The sequence below is a fragment of the Leuresthes tenuis genome, unplaced genomic scaffold (assembly GCF_036924035.1).
Source record: "Leuresthes tenuis unplaced genomic scaffold, fLeuTen1.0.hap1 SCAF_19, whole genome shotgun sequence".
NCBI lineage: Eukaryota > Metazoa > Chordata > Actinopteri > Atheriniformes > Atherinopsidae > Leuresthes > Leuresthes tenuis.
Window position 1 is genome coordinate 27,543,684 of NW_027325373.1, and position 18,214 is coordinate 27,561,897.

The 18,214-nt window shown below is 43.0% G+C and overlaps 1 protein-coding gene across 1 annotated transcript in view; it reads right to left on the reverse strand.

Moving 5' to 3' along the window:
* Positions 1-6,182: 6,182 nt before the first annotated feature.
* Positions 6,183-18,214, reverse strand: part of odf2a (outer dense fiber of sperm tails 2a) — a 42,861-nt gene continuing 30,829 nt past the window's right edge. Inside the window, exons 19-21 of the mRNA XM_072371554.1 lie at positions 16,498-16,660; positions 6,455-6,580; positions 6,183-6,370 (exon numbers count right to left, since the gene is read on the reverse strand). Of these exons, the coding sequence (XP_072227655.1) occupies positions 6,233-6,370; positions 6,455-6,580; positions 16,498-16,660 (427 nt within the window). The 3' untranslated portion in view covers positions 6,183-6,232. The remainder of the gene's footprint in view (positions 6,371-6,454; positions 6,581-16,497; positions 16,661-18,214) is intronic.

The following is an 18,214-nucleotide window of genomic DNA, read 5'->3' on the forward strand; positions in this document are numbered from 1 at the left end:
GCTCACACTGCAGCACAAAAATTTGAGACTTACTGCTCAAACACAGCCCACCAGGGCAGCAGCAACATACTGCATTTACATTGATAAGCTTTCAGAAGAAAAAAAGTGCCAAAAGTGTAATTTACTGTAACTGCAAGGAAAATATTTGATATTCAAACCAAACTGTTTAAGATGACTTTCTTGTCCACTCAGTGTGTTAAAAACCATCTGTGTATGACGAGCAGCATGGGTTGAAGGGTCACATATTCTGCTAGCTCTTGTCAAAAAAATGTGACCATACTGATGTATCTTTTTAATATCTCAGGCAAAAGTGTCAATTTCAGGTGACTTTCCTGTAATTCCAGTGTATCAAAAAACAACAATGATTTTTTTTAAAATGTATGTCATTTATTTACTTTGAATATAGAGCAATACGCAGTACAATGACTTGTAACTTGTAACAAACATATATAAGACCTTTTTATGTTTTTCCTTTATATATTTAACTACAGACATTTTCTAGTGTCACTATAGGTCATATGAGGTATTACACATTGCAGAATTATCAATGTAATAATGTCATTATTAATATGATCATCTACATATTGCAGCACGTCATTTTCAAAGATTTCCTTTACAAAGTCCTCCTCAGAGGGCAGAAGAGGAAGCTGATGGAACCATTATGTGCACAGTTTTTAACCACGGAACATGATTTTGAAACAACATTTGAAAACAGATGATTTATTTCTGAGATACGTACAAGTGATAACAGACCAACACTTAACTAAAGTACACAACACTTTGACTTAATGCAATGACACTACTTTGTTATGGTTTGAAAGCAATCACAATGGTTAGGGCTGCAATGCATTACAATTTACTACTTTAATGCCATAGTCATTAACCTTATTGAGTTGATTGCAGCATTCCTATGTCAAGGCAACAATGTTATACAATTATGTTTGTTACTTCTTGGATTAGCTTTAGGCAATGACACTAATTAGTCAGTGCTAGAAAGTAACAACTACTTGGTTAAAATAAGAAGATTATGATTATGGGTAAATTAGATTAATTCAACTATGCAACAGTCTTATTAAGGTCTCATAATCGTCAAATTTATGTAGAGGTTGCATCTCTTTGCATGGGCTGCACAGTGGTGTGGTGGTTAGCACCACTGCCTCACAGCAAGTGGGTTCTTGGTTCAAATCCTGGCTACGGCCCTTGCATGTTCTCCTCGTGTATGCGTGGGTTCTCTCTAATAAAGCTTCCTCCCACCATCCAAAAACATGTATGTTAGGTTAGTTGGTGTCTATAAATTGTCCTTGTAAAAGTGTAAGTGTGCATGGTTGTTTGTTCTGTTAGTGTCGGTGTGAGCCTATGATGGACTGGAGGCCCCATCTAAGGTGTACCTTGCTTCTCCCTCCAATGACAGCTGGGATAAGCTCCAGCTCCCCTGTGACCCTGAATTGGAAGCAGGTATAGTGGATTGATGATGATGGATTGATGGCTCTCCCTGCATGAACAAATGACTCATGGAGTAGTTTTTAGGAGGACAGTCTCAGTTATTTTTAAGACAAATATATCCAAGTAACAAAAGTCACTAGAGAGAATGGAGAGAACATGCAAACTCCACACAAACAGGCTCCAGCAAAAGACATGAGCAAGGAACCTTCTTGCAGAGAAGTTATGCAGAGAAGTTATGCAAACCGCCACAGTTTGACTTATCCAGTATTTAACTTAATCCTAACAATAACTTTAAGAGTAACTTAAAACATTGAGCATTAAGGGACAAGGGAGAGGAGAAAGCTGACATTTAAAAAGCTGTGCAGAATAATGACTTTGTGTGGTCAGGGTTTTTTACACACTACACTGGTACTACAGATTACAAAGATCACATTAGATCTGTAAGAGTAAAAGTGAAAATTTTAAGTTGTATACATGTGGTAATTCATAGCACTAATAATCAAGAAACAAATCAAAGGAGCTACCCAAACCCTTGACCCCTTATTAAGAGAATCTGGTCACTCTGTTCTGCTGTGGATGGCAATTGCAAGCATGATTAGGTTCCATTTGCCCCAGTAGTTTTCATTTGTTAATTAGTTCAGGGGATATGACCACAAAAGAGTGGGCCAGATGTGGACAGGACCTTGATTCTACATATCCAACATCTAATTGCTAGTGAACAGACTGGTTTCATAGTTGCGCCAGTCTTCAAAATCATACATATATGGCTGGCTTATTGCAGTTTGAGTGCCCCATTAAACTCATTCCATGTCATGAAGGCAAACTAGAATATTCACTGGGCTGTAAAACAACTTGCATAACAATATCATTACTGTTAAAATAATTCCCACTACTGTTTCATCCACTTGCTAAACATATTACAGTTTGTAAGAAAAGTACCTACAAAAAAACAAACTTCTATTATAAGTATGAGTAAAGGGGAATGTTGGATCATCATTCTGATCCTCAAACTCTTTAACAAATGCTATTTCTCATTGATTTGAGCCCTGACAAGTAAAGTGTTTTTTGTGCAATTCTTTGGAACAACTGAGAATGATTAATAGCAATGTCTGGCATGATTTATTTCTCATACTACCCCATCAAAAAACACTTCATCAAAATTGACATTTTTTAAGTTATCTTCCCAATTAGCAGTCACAGACACAGATGCTCCTCCTCGTCATCCAGGTTCAAAGTGATACAAAGCAAGCAACCACATAACTGGACACAATGTTCTTCTTTATAGCCTTTAACTCTTGTTAATACACCTTCAAGTATCAGGCTTAAATCATGGGACTGTTTTGGACGGGCTCCCTCCTGAGCTGTCTCCCTCCTGAGCTGTCACCTTATCGTGGTGGGGGAGTTTGCGTGCCCCAATGAGTCTGGGAGCTATGTTGCCCGGGGCTTTAAGCCCCTGGTAGGGTCACCCAAGGCAAACAGATCCTAGATGAGGGACCAGACAAAGAACAGCTCAAAAGACCCCTTATGATGAACAAAAAATTTGGACCTCGTGATCCCTTGCCCGGATGTGGGACACCGGGGCCTCCCCCCGGAGCCAGGCCCGGGGGTGGGGCCCGGCAGCGGGCGCCTGGTGGCCGGGTCTGTGCCCATGGGGCTCGGTCGGGCATAGCCCGAAATGATGACGTGGGTCCCCCTTCCGACGGGCTCACCACCCGTGGGAGGGGCCAAGGGGGTCGGGTGCGATGTGAGCTGGGTAGCGGCCGAAGGCAGAGGCCTTGGCGGTCTGATCCTCGGCTACTGAAGCTAGCTCTTGGGACGTGGAATGTCACCTCTCTGTTGGGGAAGGAGCCGGAGCTGGTGCGCGAGGCTGAGCGGTTCCGGCTAGATATAGTCGGACTCACCTCGACGCACGGCTTGGGCTCTGGAACCAGTCCTCTTGAGAGGGGTTGGACTCTCTTCCACTCTGGAGTTGCCCGTGGTGAGAGGCGCAGAGCAGGTGTGGGCATACTTATTGCCCCCCAGCTGTGTGCCAGTACATTGGGGTTTACCCCAGTGAACGAGAGGGTATCCTCCCTCCGCCTTCGGGTGGGGGGACGAGTCCTGACTGTTGTTTGTGCCTATGCGCCAAACAGCAGTTCAGAGTACCCACCCTTTTTGGAGTCTCTGGGGGAGGCACTGGAGAATGCTCCTACCGGAGACTCCCTCGTTCTGCTGGGGGACTTCAATGCTCACGTGGGCAATGACAGTGAGACCTGGAGGGGTGTGATTGGGAGGAACGGCCCCCCCGATCTGAACCAGAGTGGTGTTATGTTGTTGGACTTCTGTGCTGGTCATGGACTGTCCATAACGAACACCATGTTCAGACATAAGGGTGTCCATATGTGCACTTGGCACCAGGACACCCTTGGCCGCAGTTCGATGATCGACTTTGTGGTTGTATCATCGGACTTGCGGCCGTATGTCCTGGACACTCGGGTGAAGAGAGGGGCGGAGCTGTCAACTGATCACCACCTGGTGGTGAGTTGGCTCCGCTGGTGGGGGAGGATGCCGATCAGACCTGGCAGGCCCAAACGTATTGTGAGGGTCTGCTGGGAGCGTTTGTCAGAATCCCCCGTCAGAAGGAGCTTTAACTCCCACCTCCGGCAGAGCTTCAACCATATCCCGGGGGAGGTGGGGGACATTGAGTCCGAATGGGCCATGTTCCGTGACTCCATTGCCGAGGCAGCTGATCGGAGTTGTGGCCGTAAGGTGGTCGGTGCCTGTCGTGGCGGCAACCCTCGAACCTGCTGGTGGACACCAGTGGTGAGGGAAGCCGTCAAGCTGAAGAAGGAGTCCTATCGGGCCTTTTTGGCCAGTGGGACCCTGGAAGCAGCTGATAGGTACCGACAGGCCAGACGGGCTGCGGCTTCGGCGGTTGCTGAGGCAAAAACTCGGGCCTGGGAGGAGTTCGGTGAGACCATGGAGAACGATTTCCGGACGGCCTCGAAGAGATTCTGGTCCACCATCCGGCGTCTCAGGGGGGGGAAGCGGCTCACAGTCAACACTGTTTACAGTGGGGACGGGGCTTTGCTGACCTCAACTAGGGATGTTGTGAGTCGGTGGGGGGAGTACTTCGAGGAACTCCTCAATCCTACCAACACGTGCTCGGAAGAGGCAGAGTCGGAGAGCTCGGAGACGGGGCCTCCCATTTCTGGGGCTGAGGTTTCCGAGGTGGTCAAAAAGCTCCTCGGTGGCAAGGCCCCGGGGGTGGATGAGGTCCGTCCTGAGTTTCTCAAGGCTCTGGATGTTGTAGGGCTGTCTTGGCTGACACGCCTCTGCAGCATCGCGTGGACATCGGGGACAGTGCCTCTGGACTGGCAGATTGGGGTGGTGGTCCCCCTCTTTAAAAAGGGGGACCGGAGGGTGTGTTCCAACTATAGGGGTATCACACTCCTCAGCCTCCCTGGTAAGGTCTATTCGGGGGTATTGGAGAGGAGGATCCGTCGGATAATCGAGCCTCGGATTCAGGAGATGCAGTGTGGCTTTCGTCCTGGCCGTGGAACAGTGGACCAGCTCTATACCCTCGGCAGGATCCTGGAGGGTGCATGGGAGTTCGCCCAACCAGTCTACATGTGTTTTGTGGACTTGGAGAAAGCGTTCGACCGTGTCCCTCGTGGAGTCCTGTGGGGGGTGCTCCGGGAATATGGAGTGCCGGACCCCTTGATAGGGTCCGTTCGGTCTCTGTATGACCGGTGCCAGAGTTTGGTCCGCATTGCCGGCAGTAAGTCGGATACGTTTCCGGTGAGAGTTGGACTCCGTCAGGGCTGCCCTTTGTCACCGATTCTGTTCCTAACTTTTATGGACAGAATTTCTAGGCGCAGCCAGGGCGTTGAGGGTGTCCGATTTGGCGACCTCAGAATCGGGTCTCTGCTTTTTGCAGATGATGTGGTTCTGTTAGCGTCGTCAGGCCGTGACCTTCAGCTCTCACTGGAGCGATTCGCAGCCGAGTGTGAAGCGGCTGGGATGAGAATCAGCACCTCCAAATCCGAGACTATGGTTCTCAGCCGGAAAAGGGTGGAATGCTCTCTCCGGGTCGGGAATGAGATCCTTCCCCAAGTGGAGGAGTTCAAGTATCTCGGGGTCTTGTTCACGAGTGAGGGACGAATGGAGCGGGAGATTGACGGGCGGATCGGTGCGGCGTCTGCAGTGTTGCGGGCTCTGCACCGACCCGTCGTTGTGAAGAGGGAGCTGAGCCAGAAGGCGAAGCTCTCTACTTACTGGTCAATCTACGTTCCCATCCTCACCTATGGTCACGAGTTGTGGGTAGTGACCGAAAGAACAAGATCGCGAATACAAGCGGCCGAAATGGGTTTCCTCCGCAGGGTGTCTGGGCTCTCCCTTAGAGATAGGGTGAGAAGCTCAGTCATCCGGGAGGGGCTCGGAGTAGAACCGCTGCTCCTCCGCATTGAGAGGAGTCAGATGAGGTGGCTCGGGCATCTGGTTAGGATGCCCCCTGGGCGCCTCCCTGGGGAGGTGTTCCGGGCACGTCCCACTGGGAGGAGACCCCGGGGAAGACCCAGGACACGCTGGAGAGACTATGTCTCTCGGCTGGCCTGGGAACGCCTCGGGGTCCCCCCGGAAGAGCTGGAAGAAGTGGCCGGGGACAGAGACGTCTGGGTTTCTCTGCTCAAGCTGCTGCCCCCGCGACCCGACCCCCGGATAAGCGGCAGATGATGGATGGATGGATGGATGGATGTTTTGGAATATGCATTGATATGCATCAGATAGGTGACGTGTCCACAGTGAACTTCTAAGGGACATCACCAGAGACATTGGAGTATAATACTTTTAGAAATTGGACATAGTTCTGCAGGTTTCGGTTAGTGCGGTCTGACTGCTCCAGACGATTCTTCATGTCCTGGAGTTGGCTGTGGTACCGTCTCTCTGCCTGAGCATTATAAATACACAGGTAATAGACATACTGGTAATTCTCCACAGAAAACTTGAGTCAGCTGTTAATCAAAGCATTTACCTCATCCTTGCTGCACTGCAGCAGGTCGATGTCTGAGGTAGTCCTGCTGAGTTGGGACACTAGTTCCAGTATCTTGGATTGTGTGAGACATTCTTTCATAGTAGCACGTTCTCTGGTCTCTAACATCTGAAGACAAGCCACATTGGATTTAATCAACAGGTGACAGTGAGTGAAAAATTGCACATAAGTGATATATGTCTGCAGAGTACTGCAGTAGAATTTTAGGTTTTTAGATGCTTTTTATCCAGCAGACACAACAACAACAGTGAGACATCTAATCTGTACCCAACAGAGCCTTCATCTCAACGCCATTCGGCATAGTTATATGCACTGTTGAGTCAAGCTACAGTTACAGCTCAACTTTTAGCCATTAAATCAGACCACCATCCTTGTCCCAGTATACTTAGGCTGGAGCAGAATCAAGTTATTTAATCGAAGTATATTGAAACCATGACTGTGTAGACTGTGTGAGAAAATCTTTAAGATATTCTGTCTCTTCTAACTTTCTCTGTGGGAGATCATCATGCATGTACAAAACATGTCACTATTCAAACCGAAGGATAGTATCTTAGCATTAATGACATTGTATTGAACATCAAGCAGCAGCTGTAAAACTATGAACAAGATGAGTGGTACAGAGACCACGCAACTTATGCACTGAAAATGAAATGTGTGAAACCTAGTGTGCATTTGGCAAGCAGAGAAAACAGAACTTGACCTTTCATAGCCATGAAGAGATCCAGTTTAATTGGAAAATAAGTTTGTAGATGAAACTGAAAAAGAAGCAGCACAAATGCCACTCAAATCTTACTATGTAAAATAGAAACCTGGACCACAAAGCGTTAAAGTATATGCAAACTAATGCCTCACCAAAGGAAAAAGAGCACTGGAAAAACAGGGAGCAAGGAAATATGTAGAGCGATTCTGGAAAATACAAATACATCCTATCTAAAACCTTGTTTAGATATGCAGCCATATTGAGTCATGGGCATAGCCATGTCTCAACAGGGGGCTATTCACAGCATATGGGTTCACAAACTACTCCAGAAATGTCTAAAGTACAATCCACAAGTAAATGAAAGACAATCTAAAAGCAAATTTCCAGAACCACAATGTCAATTGTTTTTCCTTCATTCCAGGAAGCAACTTGTGAAAAAAAGACATACAGTCAGGGGACCGTCAGGGAACGTGGTGTGGGAGGGAGGACCCAGATGCAGACTTAAACAAAAATTTGATTTATTTAAAAAAAAAAAAAAAAGAACAAAAGGCAAGAACAAAAAGCGGATATCAATAATTCTTAACTGTGAAAAATAACAAGACAAAACAAGACAAGACTACGACTATGAAATAAGACGAGACTATGAAACCTAATAGGCAAAACCTGACCTGACAAAACGTGAGCAAACGTGACTTGAACCATGGAAGGTGAGATGAGGATTCTGCATTGAACAGAGGGAAACCTGGAAACTAAATACTGTTGGGAGGTGATTGGTGATGGAGTGCAGCTGTGAACAAAAACAGGTGATGTGAGTGAACCTAACGTGACGGGGAAAAAACATGACCAGAGCTGAACCTAAAACCTGAAAACAAAACAAGACAAAACAAAACAGAAAAGAACTCAAAACTTGATGTGACAGGGACTGGGTGTTCATAAAAATCATCAGAAGAAAAAACTGGAGCTCACCTTGCTGGAAAGGCTCATAGCATTCTAGTTGAATGTTTGTTTTTGCAGCTTTGCTTTGCGGTAAGACGTATTGCATCACTTCCTGTTGCTTTGTGTGTGTCCTGTGACAGTTCTCGCTCCTCTTGAACTACTAATAATCACCTTATTAACTCTATCGCATACTTGTCACTCTTACAGATCTTTAGTCTTTATTTTTCACTTTTTAGCAGTGTGTCGGGTTCTCTAGCTTAGCATGGCTACCAGTTCCTTCCTCTATCTCCTGGTTTCACCTGCTCCGTGTGTCAGATGTTTAGTTACTCCTCTGCCTCCTTTAGTGGTAATGGTACATGTAACAAATGTAGTCTTTTTGTAGTTTTGGAGGCAAGGTTATCTGAATTGGAAGCTCGGCTCTGCACTGTTGAAAACCACCCGATAATGAGCCAGGCCCCTTTAGCCAGTGCGGAGCCAACTAGCCTAGTTAGCTCTGTTAGTCGTCCCCTAGCAGATCCCGAGCAGCCGGGACTTAAGAGTGGCTGGGTGACTGTCAAGAAGAGGAGTCATAGTCCTAAAGTCAAGCCCGTGGTTCACCATCAACATGTCCACGTTTCAAATAGATTTTCCCCACTCAGCGACACACCCGCTGAGGACAAAACCCTGGTAATTGGCAGCTCTATAGTCAGAAACGTGGCATTAGCGACACCAGCGACCACAGTCAAATGTATTCCAGGGGCCAGAGCAGGCGACATAGAATCCTATTTAAAACTACTGGCGAAGGATAAGCGTAAATACGGTAAAATAGTTATTCACATCGGCGGTAATGACACCCGGTTACGCCAATCGTAGGTCACTAAAATTAATGTTGCATCGGTGTGTAATTTTGCCAAAACAATGTCGGACACCGTAGTTTTCTCTGGACCCCTGCCAAATCTGACCAGTGATGACATGTTTAGCCGTATGTCCTCATTCAATCGCTGGTTGTCTAGATGGTGTCCAGCAGACAACGTGGGCTACATAGATAATTGGCAATATTTCTGGAGAAAACCTGGTCTGATGAGGAGAGACGGCATCCATCCCACTTTGGAAGGAGCGGCTCTCATTTCTAGAAATATGGACGAATTTATTAGTCATCCAAAAACATGACAACCCAGGGTTGAGACCAGGATGCAGAGTTGTAGTCTTACACACTTCTCTGCGGCTTCCCACCCGATGCTGCCCCCCCCTCCCCAATCAAAAAATCCTCTTGTGCAAAAAAAATGTAAAACAAAAACTTTAACTGAACAAAAACATCTAACTATTAAATGTGGTTTGCTGGCTGCAGCAGGAGGATCATGTTAGCATTAATGAATCAACTCCCTCTGACTATTTAAATGTTCACGTTCCTCGAACCACAGGCAGAGGAGGAGGAGTGGCAGCTATCTTCAGATCAGGGTTACTAAACAGTCCTAGACCCAAGATTAGTTTTAGTGCTTTTGAATCTCTGATTCTCAGTTTTTCCCACCCAAAGTGGAAATCACAAAAACCTCTTGTGTTTGTCTGACCATTTTTTAATAACTTTTGAATTTACATTACTTGACTATACGGCTTCTGAGAAGAATTTTACATATAGAAGGTGTCTATCAGAGAATGCTGTAACCAGATTTAAAGAGTTGATTTCATCATCCTTTTCTTCACTGCCATGTGCAGATATGACAGAGGACGGCTACCTAAATTTTACTCCAGTAGAACTTGACTCTCTTGTTGACAGCACTATAGCTTCAATGCGTACAACACTGGACAATATTGCCCCTCTGAAAAGCAAGGTAATCAGTCAGAAGAGGTTCAGTCCTTGGTATAATTCACAGCTGCGTGCTTTAAAGCAGACTGCAAGAAAGCTGGAGAGAGTGGCGTTCCTCTAATTTAGAAGAGTCTCAATTAGTCTGGAAAGATAGTTTAATAATGTATAAGAAAGCCCTTCATAAAGCTAGAACTGCTTATTATTCATCATTGATAGAAGACAATAAGAATAATCCCAGGTTTCTTTTCAGCGCTGTTGCCAGGCTGACAAAGAGTCTGAGCTCTGTTGAGCCATGTATTCCTTTAACTCTCAGCAGTGATGATTTCATGAGATTCTTTATCAATAAAATTGTTTCTATCAGAGAGAAGATTAATGGAATCCTTCCCACTATCATCACTGATGTATCATCAAGTAGAGAAGCTTTAGAAGTATCTTTAGAACCTGATTTGTATTTAGACAGCTTCTGCCCAGTTGATCTCTCTGAGCTAACAACAGCAATAGTCTCTTCTAAACCATCAACTTGTATGTTAGACCCAATCCCAACCAGACTGTTCAAGGAGGTTTTCCCCTTAATCAACACTTCCATATTGGATTTGATCAATCGGTCTTTGTTGACAGGATATGTACCTCAGACTTTTAAGGTTGCTGTAATTAAACCTTTACTTAAAAAACCTACTCTTGATTCAGAAGTGTTGGCTAATTATCGACCTATGTCCAATCTCCCTTTTTTGTCTAAAGTTCTTGAAAAAATAGTTCCAGTTCAACTTTGTGATCATTTACATAGAAATAATCTGTTTGAAGAGTTTCAGTCAGGATTCAGAGTGCATCATAGCACAGAAACAGCACTGGTGAAAGTTACCAATGATCTCCTCTTAGCCTCTGATAGCGGACTTGTTTCTGTGCTTGTCCTGTTGGATCTCAGTGCTGCATTTGATACGATCGATCACAGCATTCTGTTACAGAGACTCGAACATGTTATTGGGATTAAAGGAACTGCATTAGGCTGGTTTAAGTCATATTTATCTGATAGATTCCAGTTTGTTCTTGTAAATGAAGAATCTTCCTCACACATTGGAGTAAGTCATGGAGTTCCTCAGGGTTCTGTGCTTGGACCAATTCTTTTTTACTTTGTACATGCTTCCATTAGGTAACATTATCAGACAGCATGGCATAAATTTCCATTGTTATGCTGATGATACTCAGTTGTACTTACTATGAAACCAGATGAAACCAATAGGTTGGTCAGACTACAAGCCTGTCTTAAAGACATAAAGACCTGGATGACTCAGAACTGTCTGCTTTTAAATTCAGACAAAACTGAAGTTGTTCTCTTTGGACCTGAGCGCTTCAGGGAGAAATTGTCTAGTTATATAGTTACTCTAGATGGTATTTCCTTGGCTTCTAGTACTACATTGAGGAACCTTGGAGTTATTTTTGACCAGAATTTATCATTTGACGCACATATAAAACTGTTTTCTAGGACTGCCTTCTTTCACCTTCGTAATATTGCTAAAATCAGGAACATCCTGTCTCAGGGTGATGCAGAGAAACTAGTTCATGCATTTGTTACTTCAAGATTGGACTACTGTAATTCCTTATTATTGGGCTGTCCCACATATTCTCTGAAAAGCCTCCAGCTGATCCAAAATGCTGCAGCCAGAGTTCTGATGAGAACTAACAGGAGAGATCATGTTTCTCCAGTTTTAGCTTCTCTTCATTGGCTCCCTGTTAAATTCACAATAGAATTTAATATTCTTCTCCTCTGTCACAGTCTGCACTATTAGTTTGTATTGTTATGTCACAGTTTATGTTTAATCATGTTATGTTCTAGTCATGTTTTTCCCCCGTCACGTTCAGTTCACTCAAGTCACCTGGTTAATTGTTCACAGCTGCACCTCATGTCACTGATCACTCCCCTCACAGTATTTAGCTTCCTGGTTTACTTTCAGTCACCACAGAATCCTCACTATCCCTCCATGCTTTGTTGCACTAAACATAAGTCCGGTTTCATGCCTCATAGCCATAGTCATAGTGTTTTTCATAGCCTTGTTTTGTTATAGCCTCGTTTTGTTTGTCATAGTTCTTTTTGTAGTCAAGTCATTTTGATGATCCGGCTTTGCCGCGCCCTTTGTTCATGCTCCCTGTCTTGTTTTGCGAATAAACCTTGTTTTTTGATCTAAAAGAGAACTGCATCTGGGTCCTACCTTTCCAAGATCCTGACATCCTCACATATTATGCTCTTAATGACCGAGCTCCATCATATCTTAAAGATCTCATTGTAAGGTATTTTCATAACAGAGCACTTCGCTCCCAAACTGCAGGTTTACTTGTTGTTCCCAGAGTTTCTAAAAGTAGAATGGGAGGTAGAGCCTTCAGTTATCAGGCCCCTCTCTTGTGGAATAAGCTTCCAGTAAATGTCCGGGAAGCAGACACCCTTTCCACTTTTAAGATTAGGCTTAAAACTTTCCTTTTTGATAAAGCTTATAGTTAGGGATGGCTCAGGTGATCCTGAAACATCCCATAGTTAAGCTGCTATTGGCTTAGACTGCTGGGGGACCTCATCTGTCACACCTTTCCTCACTTTGCTCTCTTTTCCCCCCTGTTTAATTTCTCAAATGATTTTATGTCCATGTGACATTATTGTGGTTATTAACTTGTGTTTCCCTGTTCCAACAGATATCCTTTGAATGGCGTTATGGTGTCCCCCCCCCCCCCCCCCCCCCCCTCTTTTCCCTCTTTTCTGTCTTCTCAAACCCCAGCTGGTCGAGGCGGATGGCCACCCTTCCTGAGTCTGGTTCTGCCAGAGGTTTCTTCCTGGTTCTGTCAGAGGTTTCTTCCTGTTTCTGGTTCTGCCAGAGGTTTCTTCCTGGTTCTGGTTCTGCCAGAGGTTTCTTCCTGTTAAAGGGAGTCGTTCCTTTCCACGGTCCCTCAGGCTCAGGACGGGAGATTGGACTGAAGACAAGTTTCGGCGCAATCTGTTGGTTTCCTTAGCTAGGATATTATTTTTTGAATTGGCTCTATATGAATGAATTGGATTATGATTACAATGAATTGAATTCCAATTGGCTTGAATTGAACTTTATTATTTAAGTGCCTTGAGATGACAATTGTTGTAATTTGGCGCTATATAAATAAAATTGAATTGAATTGAATTGAATTATATTATGTCTATGTACATTGTGAGCTAAGAAAAAACGGAGTCAAATTCCTTGTGTGTTCACATACTTGGCCAATAAAGCAGATTCTGATTCTGATATCAAGTGCTGCTGCCTACCCTCACAGCTGTAAGGATTGCAGAGTAGTCTTCCTAGATTCCCTCGTTAATTTACAATGTAAATTAGTAAGAAATCCCCTGTTTAAAGTTGTACTGGTACACTAGAAGCAGTGGAGCTTGATCTTCGCTGAATGCACCCACTTAGGGGAAGTCTGAGTACAAAGGGGAACAAAACCAGTATTGTTGTTCGCATCATCTGATCCTGAGTGCTTAGGCAGTCAGCGGTGAAAGAAAGTTGTCGGCAAGTGACCAGGACAACATGGCTGAGTCACCTTTGAGCAATATGTATACAGTTTTGTGTACCTCCATGTCAATCACGACATTCATCATTATATCAGTGTCTTGACCCCCGAGTTGGGACTGGGGACAAAATAGTTCTTTACATTCTCACTCTAAATATGCTTTGTCGTATAAATATGCTGATTATGTTGCTAAAGAGAAGACTCATACCAGGTGTTATGTTTGCACGTCGATGCCTGTTTCTACCACTAGTCCACATGTCATTCCTGAACCTACTTTAAACTTGGATTACAGGCTACTTTAAACAAATCTTAAAGAAGGCTATGGGATTCATCTGTGTACCTAAAAGTTCCACACATGGAAGAAAGTTAACGAAGTTTAATGTTTTGAAAACATTTGGTGTATAATAACCAATCTTGGGTCCAGTGCATGTTACAGCAAATATTAATATGCCAAAATGTTATGCAGGGAAAGGCATATGGTCCTTAGGTCCGCTTGTATATGTCGGTGTAATCTCACTATCATTTTGAAACTCTGGTCTCAGAGGTAGAATAGTTTTGGATCAACTCACTGACTAAATGCAGGTTTTCCAGGTCTTTCAGATGGTGAGTTTTTCATTTGCCTTACGAGGACACAACATTTATTAAATTAGCAACATACAAGCTAAAACACGCTGCAGCCAGAGTTCGTGTTATAATTGGTACTTCCTGTTGTGCTTACATTCTGGCTAACAACACTGATAGTGGCACTATACACCAGGTCTTACAAAGCACAACTGATATACCAGACGCTTTATTAAAATACATGGTTCACGATTGTTTAAATGGACTGTGGAGGTTCCTTTCCTCATGGCGTAAAATTCTATGTACTGTCACTGTGTTCATTTTGGGCTCCATGGCCCTATTATGCTTTCTGTCCATATGGCATTTCTCTTTTAAAACAATTTGTAATCTCCATTATGGGCGAATCACTATCAACCATCTTTATTGGATAATTCAGATTACTCTCTTCTTAAAGCCACAGACTCAACGGTGGACATTGCTGATACTTTCATGTCACAAGTGTAACACCCTATGATCAACATACTGAAAATCTTAAGTAGTAGGATAATGATGCGATATCCATGTGTTTGTTGTATTTTGTGCATATATTTAATCTTCCTTGTTTTGATATATGACTACTTTTTTATGATGTTATGTATGATTGAACAGCATAAACAGTGGGAATGTATTAGGAAATGGTGATTTTATTGTATCGCATGTATTGATTTCATAATATACAATGTCATATCCCAGTTACAATTTAACTGTTATTATGCAACCAGGTTGTAATTACCTCATGAGTGCTTAACCAAGGTGTAAGGAATGTGATAATTGGTGTTAAATTGAGAACTGCACAGGTTCTAAATCGGTTCTGAAATAAAAAGAAATTCCAGCAACTGCAACTGTCACGGTTTGGTGGTGGAGACAAAAGAGGACCCAGATGCAGACACGAACAGGAGCCAGGAGGAAACTTAAAGGGTTTATTTAAAGAGAAGCACTTAAAGAGAAGCAAAAAAATAAACTAGAAAAAACAACAAACACCTAAGAAAGAAATAACAAAAACTAAACTGTACAAAACCAGGAAGCTGAACCAGATAGACGGAGATAACCATAGGTAAACTGACAGAGGATCTGACAATAACTGAAAAGAACTGGGAGACTAAATACTGTGAGGAGAGTGATTAGTGAGTGATGGCAGCTGATGGAAGAAACACAAGTGAAGAGAGTGGAGCTGACGACTGGCAGGAGGGAACTGAAGGGACTGAGGAAAGGTGAGGAAATGGCAAGGCTAAACTAATAGGAGACTAAACAGACTCCAGGGGTTCATGTTATAGGAAGCTGCCACGAAGCATCATTTTGATCTTTTCTGAATTGTATGCTCCTTCTTGTTAACAACAATTAAAAGCGCATAAAAGTTTGAACTTACTGAATCCCAGTAATCATTTTAACTCTAAAAATTAAGAAGTGCTGAATGAATGTGTGCGTCAATGGGTGATTGAGGCTTCTAGTGTAAAAGTGGTCAAGAAGACTTGTAAGGCTTTATTCTTACGCAGTCAATTTAACATTTCATATGATTTTGGTAGGACTAACATGTTTACATGCTATTTTAAAGTTCCGATTTGACTGAAGTAATGTAAAAACATGCTTATTGAGGCACGTAAGTTGCGTAAAAAATCAGAAGAAAGTCAGACAGTCTGTAAATAAGCAGAGGAACTAACAAAGTTCTCCAAAATTTTTCTATAACTTGTCTTCCACGGTATTTGGGAAATGGTTTTCTGATGTACCAGATGAAGTAGAACTTTGTTAAAGTCAAAGGAAGATTTTATCTAACTGGAATAATTTTTTGTCTGTTTACTAACCCTTCTGTGATGCAAATTGATAAAAACAAAACAAACAGACAAAAAACAAAACAGCCATGCCGTGAATATTGACTTTTAGTTCCAGAATCCTGCTTTCCATTCATCCGGCTGGAGTTGAAATTGTCAGTGTCATTCCACCAAATAAATGGCTGTTAATATGCATATAACTTTCAACACAGCCCAACTGTTGCAGTTACATTAACAGACAGGCATAGAGGTGGGTGAAGCTGACATATGATCAGGTGTTTAGAAGAATCAGATAAATCATACAATTAAATAAATAACAACATTGTCCAAACTACCCAACCCAGTGGTTTTACCTTTGATGATTACCTGCAGAAACAATTTTCTTATTTGTTATACAAACAGTACGTTTTTCACATCATTAGAGCCAAATGCGTGAGAGAAAAATGTTTAAAGCCATTTGAGCTTAAATATGTTGATATTTTCAATTGATGTTTTCAACTGCGCCATTTTATTTAACACAGTGCTGCATGTTTGTTAGCTTGATGAGAAAAATGACTGGCCAAAACGACATGCTGTTCTGAGCAATAGTAGGACTTTGATTTCCTGCTCAGCATGACAGTTTTGATTTACTGTGTTGTGTGTGTATGCAGTTTATGACACATAAATGCACATAAATGGTGAATTGCAGTTTCTCTTGGGGTTAAGAAATTAAAAAAAAAGTTACCTGCCGATAAGCATCATCCAGAGCCTTCTCCAGTTTCTGGCTCAGCAAGGAACATTCTCTTTTTTTTTCTTCCAGACAGAGCTGATTGCTATGGATTATCTTTTCCACTTTGGCAACAACTGCTACAAGGTCATAGTTCTGACAGCCAACCACCTCTTGTTTTCTGGTGGATGACAGAACAAAGGACGGTGACAACAACAAGGAATAAGTTAGAATAAAAAGACAAATCCAACATTTTTACACAAATGTAAGCATTATGTGTCTCTAGACAGAAATGTGTGAGTATTGACACATGGCCAGACCTGGCATTAACATGTGAAGAACCATCTGCTGACCTAACATGACTACAAGCAAGCAGCAGTGTTTCTACCAAATCAAATCAAACTTTATTTATGAAGAACTTTTCATACATTAAAACGTAGTACAAAGTGCTTTACATGTTTAAAAGCAGACCCCATCCCACCCACCCCACCTCACCTCACCCCAGCACATACACACACGGACAGACATATACACACACAGAGACACATGCACACACACAAATAAAATAAATTTAGAAACGTGTGGTTGAATACAGAGGAGCCAGGTCAGGAAACACCACCACAGGAGGACATCTGCACTGGGTGCTGCTTACGACACCTAAGATGTTTCTTTTTGGAAGACCAGAAAGCAGGGCGTTACAGTAGTCAGATAGACAGGAAATTAAAGCATGCATTAGTGTCTCTGTGACTCTCTATGTTCTTAAAGTGATAAAATCCTGTTTTTGTTACATGTTTAACATCTGGAAAAAAGTTCGAGCTCAGAGTCAAAGATAACGCCCAGATTCTTTACCTGATTGGATGGATTTAAAGACAGTGTTTGCAGTTTTGATAAAAGTTGCTCTCTTTGAGCTTTAGGGTCGATAATTAAAACCTAAGTCTTGTTCTGGTTGAGTTGTAAGACGTTTTCTGCCATCCAGGAATTGATGTCTAAAATACATTTAAAAAGGGCATCAATTGGCCCTGTGTCATCATGGCCTGATGACATTTCCGAGTGAGCATGCACAAGTTAAAAAGTACGGGGCCTAAAATTGAGCCTTGGGGCACACCACATTTAATTTCATGGATCCTTGAGGACCATGTGACCAAACTTACAAGGAATTTTCTATCTGTGAGATAGAGCTTCTTAGTACCAGAGAGGCCGACCAGGTGTCTTAGTCTATTTAAAAGAATTCGGTCATCTGTATCAAAAGCAGTGCTTAGATCCAGTAGCACAAGGACTGTAAACTTGTGTGAGTCCAAGTTACACCTAAGATCATTAACAATTTTCAATAGCGCATCCTAAATCCAGATTGAAATTTCTCAAAAACAGAGCGGTGATTTAAAATCTTTAAATTTATCTTAAAATTTTACTTAACAATGGTAAGTTGGACACTGGTTTATAGTTATTAAGAACATCCATCCATCCATTTTCTATACCGACAGTCCGTTAATCGGGTGGGCTGGAGCCTATCCCAGCAGTCATTGGGCGAAAGGCAGGGTACACCCTGGACAGGTCGCCAGTCCATCGCAGGGCCACATAGAGACAAACGAGACAAACAACCATGCACGCTCACACTCACTCCTACGGACAATTTGGAGTCACCAATTAACCTGACATGCATGTTTTTTGGATGGTGGGAGGAAGCCAGAGTACCTGGAGAGAACCCACACATACACGGGGAGAACATGCAAACTCC